General features: G+C 26.9%; 2 protein-coding genes across 3 annotated transcripts; both read left to right on the top strand.

Moving 5' to 3' along the window:
* The first annotated feature begins 227 nt into the window (after positions 1-227).
* LOC145751915 (adenylate kinase 7-like) lies at positions 228-7,247 on the top strand. Of its 2 annotated transcripts, XM_082568070.1 has the most exons (18): positions 228-380; positions 678-848; positions 1,254-1,457; positions 1,661-1,771; positions 2,216-2,299; positions 2,554-2,642; positions 2,782-2,872; positions 3,151-3,222; positions 3,576-3,653; positions 3,785-3,934; positions 4,264-4,419; positions 4,628-4,752; positions 4,969-5,069; positions 5,260-5,399; positions 6,022-6,142; positions 6,221-6,441; positions 6,784-6,942; positions 7,112-7,247. In XM_082568070.1, exons 1-18 carry the CDS (start codon positions 279-281, stop codon positions 7,148-7,150), a joined length of 2,214 nt encoding a protein of 737 aa, XP_082424196.1. In that variant the 5' UTR covers positions 228-278; the 3' UTR covers positions 7,151-7,247. The 2 variants fall into 2 exon arrangements, with proteins under 2 accessions (XP_082424196.1, XP_082424197.1); XM_082568071.1 differs by lacking the exon at positions 3,151-3,222.
* Positions 7,248-7,834: 587 nt separating this feature from the next.
* Positions 7,835-15,919, top strand: LOC145752718 (uncharacterized). Its single transcript, XM_082569042.1, has 19 exons — positions 7,835-8,018; positions 8,440-8,590; positions 8,962-9,088; positions 9,311-9,479; positions 9,844-9,949; positions 10,173-10,382; positions 10,655-10,783; positions 11,018-11,139; positions 11,642-11,751; positions 11,998-12,111; positions 12,414-12,573; positions 12,776-12,885; positions 13,038-13,138; positions 13,263-13,335; positions 13,649-13,743; positions 13,918-14,109; positions 14,635-14,762; positions 15,056-15,144; positions 15,402-15,919. The coding sequence occupies exons 1-19, from the start codon at positions 7,911-7,913 to the stop codon at positions 15,541-15,543; spliced, it is 2,436 nt and encodes an 811-aa protein (XP_082425168.1). The 5' UTR covers positions 7,835-7,910; the 3' UTR covers positions 15,544-15,919.
* The last annotated feature ends 4,385 nt before the right edge of the window (positions 15,920-20,304 follow it).

Raw genomic sequence — 20,304 nt, forward strand, 5'->3', positions numbered from 1 at the left:
AATGTTAAATTCTGATTGTGTTTATTTAAATAAAGTTGTTTATTAAAGTCTGCTTAAAATGTTTAAAATAATATAAAACTTCCAAGAAAAATTGCTTTATATGATATCTATGTTTTTTAAAGAATAATCTTTAGCGCCATCTAACATGCGTCTCTTAGCAACAAACTCAACCGAAATAAAAAGTTTGTTTTGTTTTACACGTTGTTTTATTATAATAATAAATTAGCCTAATTTTTCTTAGGTATAGATTTTAAAAAGTTTAAGGTAAACTAGCAAAAATGTCGGATTCTGAGGAAGCCGAGGAGCCTATGCAAAAGATACGAAGCAAGCGTGTTTTCTTTAACAACGTCGATTTGTACACTGGAAAAAATCTCGCAAAGGTAAGTCTGTTAAAAAACTAGTCTTACTTTACTATAAGGTAATTGAATACACAATTACAAACATAATAATTAAAAAAAGATAACTTTTTGTCACATTACTGGTTTTAAGTCTCTAGTAAAATATGCTGTCATTTATTTTTGGGGGTAGGGAAAGGTTTTATCTGTAAACGCCACTTCTATAAAAATGTTGTTTCAACCATGTTTGGTGTTAATTAACCTGAGGGTTTGTTTGTACATAAGATTTAATCAAATTTTACAGACTTTTATTTTTTTTGTTATTGTGTTTTTTTAATTTAGTTTTTGTCCCAATGTGTGGTTGGATCATCACTTGAAGATGCTGAGGAAGAGGAGGAAGAGGCAGGATCTGTTCACTCTGTGGTGTCCCACAAAGAGGGATCTTACCGGATTATTGGAACTCTTAAAGATCCGAATGCTACTCCTCCCGATTATGTCACTGAGATAGTTGCAGTAAGTTATCTTTTTTATCGAGAGGAGTTGGAATTGTTTTTTTGGAAGGTTTTTTTATGATATGCTTTTTTTTAAATATCTTTTTACATTATGCTAGTGTTTAAACTTAGCTTGCATATAGAAAAAGATTAAATTGTTTAAATACCAGTGCTACTATCAGTGTTGAATTGAAAGAAGTTCGGTCTAAACTTTTTTTTTTTGAGTTGGTTTTATACTATCAATCTGGTGACTTTTAGGCTAAGTACGTATATAGAATTCCTAACTTGATTTGATATATAGTAGGCAATATTAATTGGAGTTAAGCCAACGATCTTACTTTTCAAACTATTTTGTTCACCACCTTTAATTCCTGTGTTATTTTGCTTTCAAATTCCTAATTTAAACTCAAAACACCTTTCTTAATAGTTTAAAACTCGGGAGGAGTTACTTGAGAAACTTTTAGAATGCGACATTATTATCTACAACATAACAGAAGATGCAGATTCGATTGACGAATCAGTTTGGTCGGTTTCTTCTCTCCACACCGAGATCGAACATTTTGATTCACCCAAGATGTTTATTTTGTTGTCAACTATTTTGACTTGGGCAAAAAGCAAACCCCTTGATCCAGTAAGTTAAATTTAAAATTAAACTTTAATTGTCAAAAAATGAATAAAGAAATTAAAGTTTTTTTGTTAAAAGTTGATCTACATTTTTTGTGTACAAGGAACGGCAAAGTATTTTATTTAAAATCCTTAAAGTTAGAAAAAATCAAATTAACCTACATTAATATTTTAATTTTATTAATTAATCCTTAATTAAATAATCTTTAGGATGATCCCGAAATCCCATTCACAGAAGATGATTACCGTCGGCGTAAACCTCATCCGAATTTTAAAGAACATATTAGTGCTGAAAAGATGGTGATTAAGTTTGGCAAAACGGTAAGCATACCAAAATATTAACTTGAGATATTATTGTAACATTTTTTAACATAATATGTTATTAGTATGATATTATTGTACAACTGTGTATTCAGGCGATTGTTTTAAAATTCACTACCAATTTGCTAAGCAATACTGGTACATAGTGACATGTATGCAATTTAAAGTTTGGTGTTTATATTTTATTTACATTGATCTTATTAAGTAGAACTAAAATGTTGTACTATAGATTAAACCCACAACAGCTAGTAAAACCCTTAATCCACGTAAAATTTAAATTGCTTAAAATGAAGTTAACACTATAGTTAAGAACAGGTTGTAAACATGTGACTTCTGATAAAACAATGTTAAAATTTGTAGAATAGTTTGTTGCTAAAGAAAAAGATTTTGTAATACAACACATACATTATTAGTTATGTTTTAACAATTGTACTATTTTTACAGAACAAGCAAAAGTTCCAAACTTATGTTATTGCATCTGGTCTCACTTATGGAATGGGAGAAAACATTTTCCATTTTCTGTTTAAGGTGAACTTTAATTTTTTTCTTGCCCAAAATAAATTAGCTTGTTGTTAATAGAGTATGCTATGTTTTATGTTTTTTTTGACAGCTATTTTTGTCAGTTTACAATAGCCCGTTGCTAGTTTTAATTTTGTTAACCTAATACAAGTATAAATTAGCATTAAGACTGACAAGAAATTTTATTTTACAGCAGCATTTCATTGTACTTTGTGCATATTATTGTAAAAACTACAAATTTTATTGTTTTATTTTTTAAACAGACTGCATGGTTGGGTGAGGCATCTGCACTTCAATGTTTTGGAACTGGCACCAACATTGTTCCAACTATTCACATTAAGGATTTAGCTAGGTTGGTAAAGTGTTTTTTTAATAGCATAATTTTAGTCAGCTATTGTTTTAGTATTTTAACTTAGGTAGACAATTAACATAAATTTTGTTAAAAAAGTTTGTTTTGGTGATTTAATATTTTTTTTTTATTTTCATTTCAGTGTTATACAAAACGTTTGCGATGGCCGTCCAAAAACAAGATACTTAGTTGCTGTTGACGATTCCCAGAATTCTTTGGAAGAGATTGTTAGAGTGAGTTAAAATGTTTATTTAATGTTAAGTAAATAATTGCTTTTTATGTGTTTTGGTTAAAAAACAAGTATAGTACAATAATTTTACAAAAAACTAATAAGTTTCTAAAAGGCTGATATTTACATTTTTTGTTCGGTTTATATTTTACAAAATTAAAAATAAACAAAATATATATATGCCTATTTCTAAAAAAATATTCTTTGTTAATTTTAAACATCTGTATGTATTTGCTAAGCTGGATTTTTTAATCTGTATTAAGTTATAAATGTAATTATCAGTGTATCAGTTATTATCTGGGCTCTGGAAAAATTCGCAAAGTCGCCAAAGAGGATTTTGATTACATGAGACAAGTATAAATATTGCAGTGTATTACTCGGTTGTTATACTAACAACAATGTGTTAAAAATTTTTTTTGGGATTTTAAAAAGATTTAAGGTAGTCAACTTACAGCTATGTTAATTAAGATGTGTTTTTGATTTATTAGATTATAAATAAACTAATTAAAATGTACTTGTTTTAATTTTGAATTGAACTTGATTAACATTTGTCTTTGAGTGTTTTTTTTAGAAAACTTACCAAACTATTTTAAATACATTTTTAGGCATGTTTTTTTTACAAAGTGATTTAACAAAACTTTTTATTCAAAAAAAAAATTTTTTTTTCTTTTTTTTGAGAATGTGCTTAATAAATTAACTTTTACTAGATTGTCAGCAGTAAGGCTAGTACAGGCAAAGTAGAACATATTTCAAAAGAGGATGCCTTACTCATCAAAGATCTACAAGTAACTTTAACTTTAATTTCACTAACTGATTTTTATTTTTCGTGTAATTGATTTCATAAATTAGAATGTAATAAAATTGAAAATAGATTTTTAGCTAACTTATTATATAAATCAAATTCGTTTTTTTTTAGCAAAATGAGTTTGATTCTCTACTTGTCAATCTTCGCATGGAAGCAATGTTTGTAAAAGAAAGCATGAGTGTTAGATGGGTTGCAGAGACTGGTATGGTTGATGCTATTGAGAGAATAATCAAAGAATACAAGGAAACCAGAGGCCTTCTTGTAAGTTGTGCAACTAGTATCTACCATAGTTAATATAGTTGTAAATTTTTTTTATTTTGATATGATAAATTAATCATTCTAAATGGTGACTTAGTGTTCTCCGATTAACTTGTAACAGATAAAATTGCTTGAGTTGATTTTGTAATTTGCTAAACTAGTTAAATAATGCTTATTTATCAAAATCCTGTTTAGTTATTGGGCTTAACGAATATAAATATTGTAACATCTTGTCTATTGCTAAAAATGGTAAATTTTTTACTGTGCCTGAGCACCTACAGAAATTAAATTTCACCACATTGTTTGTTATGTCTGTGTGTTTTAAATCACAGCCAATGAGGGCATGTATTCTTGGCCCCCCTGCATCTGGTAAAAGCACAGTGGCTGCGGCATTGTGTAAGAAATACAAACTTCACCATATCACCATCAAAAATGTTGTGGATGAAACCATAGAGAGATTGGAACACAGTGCATCAAGACTGGATCAGGTAGCCAATAAAAATAAAATCAATAATTTTATTAAACAAAAGGATGGCATTGTAATGATATTTATGTTATTACCTTTGTTTTGTGAGCGCAAAAAAGAGGTTTAAGCCTTAAAACTTGTTATAATATTTTTGTTGTTTTTATAATCATACCATTTTTTATGCTTTTATATAATAGTTTTTTTTTAAATTAAAATTTTATTTTTAACAGGCAGGAGGGGAAGAGGGTGAAGAAGAGGATGATGGAAAAGCTACGGATGATGCAGAGTTGCTTGCGCAAGTTAAGGAGAACCAAGAGACGAATGGAGGAAGACTTGAGGATGAATATCTCCTAAGGTTAATAAGTATTTTGGGTAATTACAAAATGGGTAAAAAAGTATTTTGGGTAATTACAAAATGGTCAAAAATTGTAACCATTCAAAAAAAAAATTAGTTTAATTGCCTTTTTAAAGCTCTATTAAAATTACAAATAAATCAAGTACTTATTATCAACTGATTGGATAGCTTTTAAGTAACAAAAAAATTAATGTTTATTCAAATTACTTTTCTTAGGTTTTACCGTGAAAAGTTGAAGTCTATGCCATGCCAGAACCAGGGTTTTGTTCTTGATGGATTTCCTAAAACTTACCAGCAGGCTAAAGATCTTTTCACTCGTAATTTTGTTAACTATGCATGTCACAAATAACTAACCAAAATTTGAAAAAAATTTTATTTTGTGCTTAACGACCATCTGTTAAAAATGAATTAAAATTTTGTTAGAAAGGTTTTTTTATTTTCTTTCCTATTCTGTACATTTTTTTTAAATCGTGGGTGTTTTTTTTGTAATTTTTAATTATTTAATAGTTGAAGATGATGAAGAAGGTGAGGAGGGGTCAAAGGTCAGTTATGACATCACAATGATGCCCGAGGTTGTTATCGCATTAGAGGCCTCGGATGAATTCCTTAAAGAAAGGGTCATGAACTTACCAGAAGAAGTTATTCAAGTGAGTGTTGGTCTAAAGATTTAAATGAATTTTCAAAAAGAAGTAGCATAAATCAATTTGATTACTGCCATATTGCCAAAGCTTTATTTTCAAATAGACAATTAACCGGCAGCGTGGTGTAGTAGTAATAACACTTGCTACACCACACATGATGTCGTGGGTTCAATCCTCACTGCTCTCATACTGTAGCGCCCTTGAGTAAGGTGCTATAAACGGTATGAACTCCTGCTGACCTAGCACTTAATCAGCAGCATAGTTACCGGGCAATTATAATCTATAATGTCCCAAATTGCCACAGGCAACTCGAGACTGGGTCGGAGTAACTGATGTTACTTTATGTTTAAGTTGTGCATTTGACTTTCCCACATCGAGGATAAATATATATACAAAAAAAACAAAGCCATATGCCTAGAATATCCATTTAACCGGAATAAGAATTTTTTTATTATCCCATTTTACCTTTACCCATCTTTGGACAATGCTTTTCAGAAATTTCAAAAATTTTGTTTTTTGGGAAATGTCTGCTTGGTCTTTTTTTTGGTAAAATAAGCAGATAACAAACCGATTAATTGTAAATCCACAAGTTAATAAACTTACTAAAATCTAGTGTAATCATTTTTAGGGCACCCACAACACCGAAGATGGTTTTTTGAGAAGGTTGGTCGAATATCGATCTATTAACCAAGAAGATGACACCGTTCTTAATTACTTTGATGAACTTGAGATTCATCCAGAACATATCGGTACATACATTCTCGACATTAAATACAGGATTTTTTAAATTAGCTAATGTAAAAGAATTTATTAAAAAAAAATTTAAGAGGTGGGAGAGAAAAATGATCCAAAGTACGAAGCGATTGTTGAAAGCATCGGCAATATGCTTGGTGATCCACGCAACTATGGACCTACTCCAGAGGAAAAGGAAGAGATGGAAAGAATAGCTGCGGAGGCGAGGATCAAAAAAGAAACTCATGAAAGAGAGCAGAGAGAGATGCAAGAGGCGGAGGAGGCAGCGATCATGAAACAACGACAAGAAGAATGGGTTAGTCAAGTTCTTGTAAGATGTAACATAAGTTGCCCTTACCTAGTCTCAAGTTACATTTGGCAGTTTGGGATATTTAAGTTTTTTTATATATATTTGCCTTACATTTAAACTGCTGACTAATTGTTGGCTTAGCAGGAGTTTATACCTTTTATAGTGCCTAACTCAAGCACATTATAGTGTTAAAGCAGTGATGATTAAACCCAGGGCCATATGTATAGTGAATCCAAGTTTGTTTTCTAGAAAAGCTGTGTTGATTAAGGCATGTTATTGTTGTAAAACAATTTTGTTATGTTAGTTTTCAAATGATCACCCTTTTTAAATTAATTTAATTTTTGCTAGTTGGAAAGATTGGAAGAAGTAAGAAAGCAAGAGCGGGAAGTTTTGGAGCAACAATCCATTCCACTTCGCAACTATCTGATGAAACATGTCATGCCTACTTTAACAAATGGTTTAATTCAGTGTTGTCAAGTTAGACCTGAAGACCCAGTTGATTACCTGGTATAGGCCTAAAATTTATACTTTATAAAACATTAAGTCTAAATATTTTAAATCTATAACTTTTAATGTCTTCGAAGTACAAAGCTGGTAAAACTTTTATGTTTTTGGCAATGTTGAGTATTGTAGCGGATAAATTTTTATACTTAAATGCCTGTTTTTTGTTTTGCAGGCGGAATTTCTTTTTCAGCACAACCCCCAAGTTGACTAGCTTAAAAGTTTTGGCCATTTTTAAAAATAAATTGTTGATATATTTTAACTGTGCTTACTGATATGTATATTTTATTCAATAAAAAATTTATAAAAAATGACGTTGTATTGTTATGATTAGGCACTGTAACAATATTTTTACTTATTAATGTACAAAAGTGTTTTAATAATTTGATTTTTAAACAAATATCACTTACAAAAATAATTGTTTTTTAATGGAAAATAATTTGGCAACCCTGAAATAATTTTTTGTTATTTTTATTATCGAGTTGTTATGGACGCCAAGCATTACGCGGGGAAGTGGTTTTTATTATGTTGCTCGTATTTAACGTTAAAGTCGTAGTAAATAAGAACGTACACCGCCGAAATGTTAGATAAGCTGAGATATAAGTGAGTTTTGTTACATTTTGTTCTTTTTATAATTATTATTAAGACAGTTAAATTTGTCAGTTTGTATGTTTTCGCAAACATTTTGACTTTGACTGACATTAAACTAATAAAAACTAAAATGTCTTGCTAGCTAGAATAGACGATTGCCAGTTAAAAGTGAATTGTGTGATACAGTTTAGGTGTTGTTTGTTATTTTAGAAAACAAATAAAACTTAGCAAGCTTTAATTCACTTAAACTTTAATTTTATCTTAAATCATTTATTTTTTTCTACTATTTAGATTAATTATATATATATAATATCTTAATATAACTTTCTGAAAAAAATATTTAAACATGATTTAAACTGTCGTTGTTATTGGTTACTTTAAACATGCAGGAAAATATGCGTCAAGTAAAGGAGCATGCTATCAAAGGCAAAAAGTTACTTGATTCTGCATCTAAAGATGCAGATCAGGCTCTGTACGACAAAGCTATTGAGGTATGCTTTTATTTTTGTTTACTTAAAATGTTGATTAGATTAAATTATAACTCTAGCAACACTATTGCGTATTTTGCTATATTCTGAGGGCTGTTATATTTGTTTTACACGACTTTCTACTAAAATCTTCACTTTATATTTATACAATAAAAATCTTATCTTTTTATTCAAATATTGTTTTATAGCTTTTAAACATATTTTTTTTAATGTAAAGTGGTCTCAAGTATTTCAATGTTTTTATAAGATATTTGATTATTTAAATTTAAAAAATTTTAAATTGAAATATTTCAATTTAAGTTATAAACTATTTAATTACTGCTTTTATAAACAAGTTTATAAACCAGAATTGTTAAAATAATTTTTAATAACAATAGGGCTAGATATGTTATATTCATTGTATATAATAAATTGTACCTTTTAGGAGTTTACACTATCCCACAAGTATGCTTTACTTATGAACAACGACAGATCAGCAGAAAGATCTTGCTTGTTTAACCTCGGAGCTGCTTATATTGCTGCCGGTTATCACGACAAAGGCACTCTTGTATTAACAGCAATAATTGATCGAAATGGTGAATTTTTTTATGTTATATATATATTTATTTACTATTTATTTATCATCCCCTAAGTAATAATAGCTTTTTTGGATATTTTTTCTTTTTTTCTGTTTAATTATTTAATTGAATAGTTTAATGTAACTACTCCTAAGTGTTTGTTTATGTATTAGATTATATTTTGCCGTATAGTACTTCGGTTTTTATTTGCCTACACCCTTTGTACATAGCAAACACAAAACTTGATTTTAAACAAACTAAATATTTATTTTATATCCTAATGAATATATTACAGCACAAAACATAATTTGTCTTAATTTTACGTTGAATTTCAAATTACCTTGATTTTACTTTTTTATTTTTTAATTAAGCCAAAATTTGTTTTTTAGATTCGGAAAACATTAACAAATCTCCTTCTCAAGGAGACCTTTATTTTAACCTGGCTTATGCTCAAGAAAAGTGTAACAATAGTGACCAAGCTATTAAATTCTACAAGGAAGCAATTATCAATTACAGGTAGAAACTAAGTTGTCACAGAAATTTATATAACAATTTAATATATACATTTAAACACTTTTTAAAAGTAATAGTTACAATTTATATATATTAAAAAAGTAATTATGGTAATCTATGGTACCAAACATAGTAGCCCCAATATATCTTTTTTTATTTTAAACATAAAATAATTATGAAAGAATATTGTTGAGCATATATTTTAAGAAATATTTTATAATGTAGGTTACAAGATAGAACATCGATGATGCTCTGTGAAGCGATTGTAAATCTAGGAAAACTGTTTTCCAAACAATCTAGCTCTTCTGAAGCTGTGCATTATTTTACTGAAGCAATCAGCATCTATTTAGACAAAAGCAAATACTCGAAAGCATGTAGTGTCATTTTGTTAAAGGTAATTTTTGTTTAATTTTTCTAGGGCTTAAAAATTTGTTTGTGTTTTTCTTTAATTAGATGTACTGTTATTGCTTTATAGTTTGCCCCCTTAAATCCTGACTCCATACTAACAAAAAGTATTACTTGTAATAGCGTTTCAGCAATGGCTTAACCTTTTTGTTGTATTAGAATCATTGTTTATTGACCAAATATATATATTTATATACCAACAATATAAGTCTATCATCTTAGAATTTCTCAACAATAGGCTTTTTTTGCCAAATCAAAATGTTACTGGTATTAGTTTATATGCTCCATAGTCTTGGGGCACTATATGTGATCTTGATCAATTCTGTAATAAATACAGTGTTGAATATTATTAGATTAAAGAATTATTGGCTATTGAAGGAGTTGTGGATCCAAAATGTTTTGACCTGTTAAAAGATATGACTGAATATGCACTAAAGGTTAAGGACAACACAAGAAAGTGTGAGTATGCGTGCTAGTTGTAACCAATTTTGAGTACTTAAATATCTACCAAGCCAAAAACCAATTAGCAGGTTAAAAATCGAGCAACAAAAATAATAAAATCGCAACTGACATAGTCAATGTTAAAAGTTACCCCCAGTTTTGGCGTAGACTTAAAACTGGGCCTAACACCAAAGATAAATAAATATAAAAAAGTATTTTTTTTATTTTATTTCTTACACAGGTGCAATTTTGTGTGATGTTGCATTGCAATATACATTAATAAGTTGGTATGAACCCTCTCTATCTTGCTTTGAAACTGCACTAAAGTATAACCCTGATGATAATAGAAAAGAAAGAGCAGTTATTTTACAAAACATGGGAGCTGTTTATAACAGGATTGGGGATTATCAAAACGCAATTTCTTTGCACAAAGAAGCTGCTGATTTACATGGTATGCAAAATAGTTTTAAGAATTCTTTGGGTATATTCTTTTTTAAATGTTAAAAGGCTGATTTTATGGCCTTCATACAAGGTTACAATGGTTAGCTCAACCCAGTCTCGACTTGCCTAAAACAGTTTGTGATATTATTAAGAAAGTAGACCAATAATTTATCTGCTGATCGGTTTTTGTCAATTCTAGTGCATTACTTCAGGGCACTATGGTATGAAAGTGGTGAGGATTGACTTTTATCTTAATTACTCAACCCTTTTTCTATTTTTCAGGAGAGTTACTCAACAGAAATGCACAAGGTCAGAGTTTTTGCAATCTTGCATTTGCTTACAGTCAGTTTGGAAAGTTTGATTATGCCCATCAAAGTTTTTCACATGCACTGCAAGCATTTAAAGATACTGGTGATTACTATGTGCTTTTATATTTTAAAATATTAGCAAATTAAATGAATTTGTAAAATAAATTTTTATTAGTATTTTCATTTGTTTTGTATTGGCCTATCTATATACTTAGTCAAAATATTTTTCAAATTTTTAATTTTATTTTTAATTTATAATTAACTTTTAGTGTTGGATAGATTAAAATTTACTTTACATGACAGCTTCAAAAATTTACCAATAATTTTTTTTTTAAAGATGACAAATTTGGTCAGTTTCAAGTTCATGAAGGACTAGCAGCAGTTGCTGTAATGAGAAATAACTTCAACAAAGCTGTTAAACATTACCAGATAGCTATTACTTTACAGGCACTAACAAAGGTATACATTAAACATGTAATGAATTTATAAAATCAACTTAGTATAACTAGTATATATATATATATCTATTATGTGATTTTTTGCCTGTTTTATATATTTGTCATTTAAAAACATGTTTAACACCGTTTTTTTTGTTCTTAAGCATTCCCTTTGTTTATTTAGCGATTTAAACTATGTAAATTGTATTACTGTTTGGTTTGACTTTGTATTGTTATAAGATTTTATTATCTAATGAAATGTATTGAATTTCACATACAGTCTATACTAGACTACAACCCATACCCTATTACAGCTTAGACTAGCCAATATTTCACATGAATTAAAATTTTATTTTATTTAAGTATTCTAGTTTAACAACTTAAATATGGGTTGAAAATACTTTGTTTTTTAATTTTTATTTTAATCCATCCATTCTATGCATTTTATTCTTTTGTGATATCTTATATTACTTATGCTATAGTTAAAAGATTTACAATTTTTTTATGATTTTAATTTTTTGTAGGAAATAAATCTTGAAATTCAAAATAGACTTGTAAGAAAGTTAACTCATGTGTTAGCGTTACAAACTGGCAATATTGCTTTAGAGAATGGAGATATAAACCCCAACTTAAGGTTTAGATATTTTGTTTATTTTTAATGATGCTTAAATTCTTAAAAATATATTGCAACTGTTTTCGTTTTTTTTTAAAGAGAGTTTATTGTTATTTTTTGGTTTATAGTCCTGCATTAAAAATGTTTTTATTATTTTAATTGATTTGGTTGTAAATTTTTACCCAGCCTATGATATTAGGTAATTTGTACAACACTAACCTACGAACTAATTTTACCAAGTTAATATCATCAGCTAATAAAATTTAGAATGTTGGAAGCAAGGAGACCTCAAAGTTCCAGAAGAAAAAAAGTTAGTAAAGATAAGAAACCTCAAAAGGATTTAACTTCAACTCCAATTCAAGTTGATGCTCCCATTAAAAGGTCTAAAACTACTTATTTATTTTTAAATTCTGACTTGTTAGGGCTGAATATTGAAGATTTTTAGGTAAGGTATAAACAATACTTATACTTGGTAAGTTTAAAAAAAATCAAACCAGCAGGTTAATAGACATACAATATTGTAATGTCAACAAAAAACTAAAACATATCAATCAGAGACAAAATCTGAAAAAATTTACTGTGTGTGTATATTTATGAAAAAATGTATATTGATGTATGCGTTTTTTAAGCACAAATCTACATTACAGAAACCCTTTTTTATTAAATTTTTTAACTGTTGGCAGTATTAATGAAGTACCAGCTGTAAGCCCTGTACCACTAGACAGACAATACAAACGAAATAGAAGGGATCATAGCGATGGAAAACTACATTATGTAACCAGAGGATTATCGTCTCTCACTGAACGTACAACTCAATCAACTTTAGGCAGAAAAACTATGCTGGTATGTTACCTGAGGGCTTAAAAAATGATTAAAAACAATAAAAATTAAAAATTAAAAAAATGATTAAAAATAAAAAAAGTTTTTTTTAGATATTTTAATTTTGTTACAAATAAACGGACATAGTTTTGAAGTTTGGTGAATTGTTTAAAATTTATGTTGTTTAAAAATAATTAAAAAAAAAACAATTTTTTTTATTTTAAAGGTTGAATCAATTGAAGAAGGTTCTGAATCCTCATCATATTCTTCTTCTTCTTTGTCATCATCTGATGAGGAGCAAAGAAATTTGAATAAAAATGAATCAGAAATCAATAGGTGTGCGGTTTAAATTTTTTACCATTAATGTGTCTTTTTAAAACTATTTAATAAATATTTAATGACAATTGCACCTTGTTGTTTAAGTAAAATTTTTTTACTCTTAAAGAATTTTTTTTTTGTATTTTTTTAATAATTTTTGGCATTTACAGACCTAGCTCCTCTATGGGACATCAAAATCTACAGAGACAAGATGAAACTTTATTTCTTCCAGTTATGAGTGTACAAGAACCACTTCATAGAAATACAATGGGTAGATACAAAGTAGAATGTTAATTCTAAAATATTAAACTGGTTTAAACTTTATACTATTGACTTATTAACTTTTCTTTTACCTTTAATTTGTTTAAATTGCGGTCTAAAAAAAGTATTTTTAGGGCAAAAGTCAATTTCTGAAGTATTTGAAAGTGATTCAGATGACAGTGATACACAATATACACCCAGATACAGGTTATTTTTTTCATAAAGGTTAATTAGATAAGAAATCTGTAATTTATTTATTATTTGCAATTGCAAAACAATTGTGTAGTTTAAAAAAAAATTTGCAATTTTATATTTGTCTGTTCGTTTTTTTAATAGATTTTTGTGGTCATAATATTTACTAAAAGCTTGTTATTTTTAAAGTAGTATATTTGTTTTGCAACTTAGTAAGTAGTATATTTGTTTTGCAACTAAGTATATTTGTTTTGCAACTTATTATAATATCATATTATCACACTTATATTACACAATAATGTTAAAATTTATTTTTATTTTTTGACAGAGAGCAACTTAAACAAGTTCAGAAATTTGAAGAAACTGAAAAATTCAATGTTTCAAATAGAAATTCAGCATTGCTCACTACTACATTTGAACCCGGTTTGTTTTTATTTTAATAAATAACATGATAAATAAAACCTAAAATTAGTCCATTTTACTGTTATAGATTTTTTTCATTGTTGCTTTGAGGTCTTATACTTGTTTTAATTTTTATCTTAGATTATCAAAAAATTTAATAAAATTTAATAAAAAAAATTTGATTTTTTTTTTTAGTTTCTGATAACAACCCTACTAATAAAACCCCACCAAAATCTATGCCCCGAAATCACCCCCCAAAACCTCCTCGTAGTAATGTGAAAGAAATCAACAATTCAACTCACTTTTTAGCTCCTGATGATAATACAATGTACACAAAATTTTCAAAAAAATCGTTGAGATTTTCCGACGAAGTGAACGATTCAAATGGTATCAAATTACAATAATAAACCTCATTTTGTTGTGTTTAAAACACTTGGGTCTATAACATGAGGTTCAGAGTTTAATCCTTACTAGGTCCATGTCATAGCGTCCTTTAGCAAGGCGCTAAATATGGTACTAACTTCATCCAAGCCTTTAAAAAAACGACAAGTTAAATATAATTTAACATTTTTAAAATTTTTTTTAAATGCCCAAAGCAACCTAAGACTGGGTCGGAATAACTAATGTTTTCTTATGTTTAGGCTGTAATGTCTTTCTTCATTAGGAAATAATTGTAAACCATAAAGATATATATTTGAAAATTTCTGTACTCTTGGTGAAAAAAAGGCATAAAAATAATTAATTGCTGTTTACCAAAACCTTCTATATCAACGTCAACTAATTTTTTTCAGTGTGTGTTTTTGCGCCAAAAAATTACCGTTACGTTTTTGTATGCTTTTACAACGTTACAACTATAAATATGTTTTATTTTACTGAACAAACAATTATTTTAACATTTGATTTATTCAACAGAGCAACAGAATCACACTTATGAGTCTATCAATCCTGTTACACAAGGTATTCCTAAAACCCCGGAACTAAATAAATTCGAAAACAACGAAAACATCACTGAAATTGATCAATCGAAAACGAACCCAGATGTAAGGTTTTTTGTTCATTTGTTATTCAACAAAATTAAAAAAAAAAATTATATTCTGAAAACATGACCTGGTTCAATTTACTTTACTTTGATTCTATGTCGTGGCAATGCAGTTAATAAGCAAGTAGAAATAATTCGAAAATTTTAATTTAAAACTGTAAAGGCTATTCAAATATGAGCCAGGGTGTTGTATATCACCCTACGTTAAGGCTGTGTAGTTGGGCTTTTTTCTTCAGGATTAAATTAACGTTTAGAATGTTATGAAATCTTCACCTTGTGTGTTCTATGTTTTAGAATAGGAGCTCCTCGTCATCATCTAGCGGTGGCGATGCACGACCTTTGTCGGAATTATTTCTGCCCGACTCAGAACAGCCTAATGCTGGGTAATTTTTTAATAAAAGATAATCTATTTATATATCTCTCGTGTTTTCCCAAATTTACCATAAAGTAAAAAAAACATGTATAACTATAAAACAATAGAAACTTGGGTTAAACTTTGCTATTGATTACTATAGCCAGTAATTTTTGGACATTTTTTCATTACTTATAATAGTTTTTTTTTGTTAATTAAATTGGTATTAAACTTGTCCACTAGAAAATTAACATTTGAGTAGTTGTAAAAATATATTTTCATTTTTAGTTCAAGTTCATCCGCCAACAACGAAAACGAATATAATAATTTAACATGGGGGGTATCGGTTGACAAAAAAAATCCTAAAGATAAAGCAGAAACCTCAAAAGAAAAGAAGAATAAGAATTCAAAAGCATGTTCCATCATGTAATTTATTTTCTAATTATTGAAATAAACAAAATTAACATTTTTTAGAATTAATGCCAAGGTCACTAATATTTTTGTGGTTTTTAAGAAGCGTATAATAAATGTAAATATAAGTTAAATAGTTTTTGCCTAATTATGGGAAATTTATACTTCGTTGTATATATATATATACTTTGTAGATTCTAGAATAATTTTATTCTTTGCACTTGCGTAAATATTACTTGATTAATTAGTTTTTATATATAAGTATAGCCCAAATTTTTTAATGTAAATAATTTTTAGTCAGTTTTAAGTAATGATTTTATATTTCGATAATTTTATTAGATTGTGATTTTTATAGTAGATTATATTAATATTCTTGTATAACTTAATTGTCACTGTTTGCGTATATTTTAACACTTGCGTCTTAATAATTAAAAAATATTTACATTATTAAACTTATATTTTTTTGGTATTCAGGGTTTTGTTTAATAAAATGTATAAAACACAGTGTGTGAAAATTATATACATTTATGCATAAATTGCATCTTTGGTAAACTTGACAAATACAATTGCTATTTATTAATAACCTCACATAGCAAAATTGTCCCTATCAGATTTGTACATAGCCTACATTATTTTACTTAATACATTAGGGTTAGTATATATATACTAATACAAATTAGTTAAACAGTGTATACAATTGTATACAATTAGTTAAACATTTATATTAATCTTAGTCGCAATGTAAACTTTTAAGGTAGTTCCGCGTTGATTATTATTATGCCTGCAACCTTTTAGTTTTCATGCGATAAGCGAAACAGCTAATTGTCGGTATGTACTCTTCAAGCATGCGCTAAACTCATAAAAAAGGAAAAAAAACATTATCATTTGTAAGTCAAGCGTTAAGAGTAAGGTTGTAAAAGTAAATTGCTAATTTAAAAAATACCTCCAACTTTTGTTCGACTTGAAGAGTTTTGCAAATTTCTTTATCTAGTATATTAGTTAGGTCAATGCACATCTAATAAAACACTAAATTTCTGGTTTTGACATTTAGCAAAAATTTAGTAAATATATCATAACTTTATTAAATATTAATATTTTTTAATAACCCTAGCTCATGGGTTTTTGAGAGCGAATTGCTACATTCTTGACGTCACCAAATATCGCAAAAACTTTAGAATGTTTTAAAATCATTCATACATAATTTTAAATGTATTTAGTTATTAAATATATTTAATTTAATAATAATAAGTTTTTTTATTAAATTAACTTCAAAGTTTATGTTTTTATTACAAAAGGTCATAAATATGGAATATCGAGGATAACCGATAAAATATAGAGCGTATACGGCTCAGTGACTTTAGTTTCCATTTAAAAAAATTTAAATATATTTAATAAAAATAAACAAAATTTTAATTTTTTAATTGATTTATGGTCCTTAATTAAATTACCATCTTTATCCTCGTGTGTAAGCGGTCCTCTTTTACACAGATAACTCCTTTTATATTAATTAGCAAACCTAAGTCCATTAATTTTTCTCAATATTTTTTTTGCCTAAACAATTTCCACTGAAAAAAAAAATGCTTGTTATTACATGTACTTCTATAGTAGTAATTATGCCATAGTATCAGGTTTTAAATTGGTTCCTATTTTGTCAATTACCAAAGTAATAAATAATCTTGGTACCAGTATTAAAATCAATTTAATATTTCTATTTTGACATAATGTCACTTCTTTGTTAGTTAAATTTAGCGTGGTATTTGGGCATAATTATGGTTCGAAATCTTAGATTTCGAATATTGTTATTGTCCATATATTTATTATGGTTCTAAATCTTAGATTTCGAAACATATTGTTATTGTCCGTATATTTATTATTATTTTTATTTTTATTCTAATTAATCCGAATTTTGAAATCGAATAACTTTTGATTTTGTGTATATAAATTTTTAAAATTTAATATGTTGTTTATTATCATATTGTGTTTCAATCCTCCTATTTTGATAATTTAAGTATTATTAATTAGTAATTAATAGGTGTTTATTTATTAAAATTTAGAGATTGTTATTAAGTTTTCAAATTTTGGTCAGTTATATATCATAATATTAATAACTCGAAAATGGATTAAAAATTTAATTTTTGTTTGTTTATTATATTTAAATTCTTGTTTGTTTATTAAAAATAAAAGTTTAATATTAGGCATTTAAAATTTAATATAATGTATTTTATAATATTTGTAATTAAAATACATGTTTAAAAAATAATTTTTGGTTGTTTATTTTATTTAAATGCTTGTTTATTTATTAAAAATCAAAAATTAATTTTTGGAATTTAAAATTCAGTATAATGTATATCCTGATATTACCAACATAAAACTAGGTTGAAAAATTAATTTTATTTGTATAATATATTTAAATGCTTGTTTGTTTATTAAAAATCAAAGATATGTAATATTCTTAGTTAAGGTGTATGCATATTTTTTTTTATTTATAAAAATTTATGCTAAACATAATCAAATAATTTTGAACCATATTTTATTTATCAAATAAATCTAGTTATTGTTTTTATTCTTTCTAGTCAGAATTTTGAAAGGCGATAACTTTTGTTCTTTAAAACTGAAAGTTCTAAATTTTTAGTATGTTTGTTATTATCCCAACTAATCGCAAACCTCCTATTTACGACATTTAATTATCACTAATTACTAATTAATAGGTGTTTATTTATTAAAATTTAAAGGTTGTTATTAATTTTTTAAATCTTGGTCAATTGTATCTTATAATATTACTAACTCAAAAATAAATTAAAATTTTAATTTTTATCACTAATTACTTAATAATTGGTGTTTGTTTATTAAAATTTAAAGGTTGTTATTAATTTTTTTAATTTTTGTCAATTGTATATCATGATATTAGTAACTCAAAAACGAATTTAATTTTTGTCACTAATTACTAATTAATAGGTGTTTGTTTATTTAAATTTAAAGATTGTTATTAGGTTTTTAAATTTTGGTCGGTTTTATCTTATAATATTTATAATTCGAAAATAAATTAAAAAATAATTCTTGTTTGTTTTTTATATTTAAATGCTGGTTTGTTCATTGAAAATTAAAATTCGACATTAAGCATTAAAAATTTGGTATGATGTATTTTATAATATAAGTAATTAAAAAACATATTAGAAAAATAATTTTCGTTTATTTATCATATTTAAATGCTTGTTTATTTAATAAAAATCAATTTTAAGAATTTAAAATTTACTATAATTTATATCCTAATATCACCAACTTAAAACTGGGTTAAATATTAGTTTGTGTTTGTATTATATATATAAATGCTTGTTCGTTTATTAAAAATCAAAGGTTTGTAATATTCTTAGTTAATGTTTATGCATATCTTTTTTTATTTATAAAAATTTATGTTAAAATTAATCAAATATTATCGAATCATATTTTATTTATAAAATAAATCTAGTTTTTTTTATTATTACAAGTGCTTACTTAAGCTATGTATACAATTTTGCATCATTGAAAGGTCGTGGCAGTTAGCTCAGTGCGAAAGGCCCACAACTCTCAGTACTGAGTTCCGAGGTTTCCGAGGTTTAGTTCCCAACTTAAACTCCTCAAAATAATCAACTTACCAATTTTTTGTATTTTGCGTACATAAGGCCGGTCATATGATCACGTGACCTAGCACACTAGTAAAAAAGTTTTTTAAAAAAGTTTTAAAAAAAACTATAGCAATAAAACCGCACTGTTCTAACAGCCGTGTTTGCAAAATTTTTTTAGCAAACATTAATATTTCCGAGAGTTATGACAAATTTATGACATTGATTTTTAAATTTTTTTAGAACTGTTTTGGTATAACTAATGCTCAAGATAAAGAAATTTTAGAAAATAATTAAAAGAACAAAAAAACATTTTTTTATTTCGCGTACATTGAATTGTTCGCGCGAGCTTTTGACCTAATTAAACCCAAAATAAAAATTACCTCAAAGTTTTGTTTTACTGAGAATTTTCGCGAAATGTTTTATCTTCAATGTTAGTTAGGCCAATGCGCGTCTAATAAAATACAAAATTTTAGGTTTTGAGATTTCATAAATTTTTAATAAAAGTTTCATAACTTTTATGAATATTAATATTTTCGAAAAATATTTTGTAAACACGGTAATTGAACCTGTGCGGTTCTAACACAACAACTATTTTTCGATTTAAAATTTTTTATTTTTTTTCAAAAAATTTGTATGCAATATCATTGGCCAAAAATATCACGTGACCTAATTAAACCCAAAATAAAAATTAGCTCAAACTTTTGTTTTACTGAAAATTTTCGCAAAATGTTTTATCTTGAATGTTAGTTAGGCCAATGCGCGTCTAATAAAATACAAAATTTTAGGTTTTGAGATTTCATAAATTTTTAGTAAAAGTGTCATAATTTTTATGAATATTAATATTTTTGAAAAATATTATGTAAACACGGTAATTGGACCTGTGCGGTTCTAACACAACAATTATTTTTCGATTTAAAATTTTTTATTTTTTTTCAAAAAATTTGTATGCAATCTCATTGGCCAAAAATATCACGTGACCTAATTAAACCCAAAATAAAAATTATCTCAAACTTTTGTTCTACTTAAAATTTTTGCAAAATGTTTGATATTGAATGTTAGTTAGGCCAATGCGCGCCTAATTAAATATAAAATTTCAGATTTTGAGATTTCATAAAATTTCAGATTTTGAGATTTCATGTCAATTTTTAATAAAAGTGTCATAACTTTTATGAATATTA

This window comes from Corella eumyota, chromosome 5 (genome assembly GCF_963082875.1).
Source record: "Corella eumyota chromosome 5, kaCorEumy4.1, whole genome shotgun sequence".
Lineage (NCBI taxonomy): Eukaryota > Metazoa > Chordata > Ascidiacea > Phlebobranchia > Corellidae > Corella > Corella eumyota.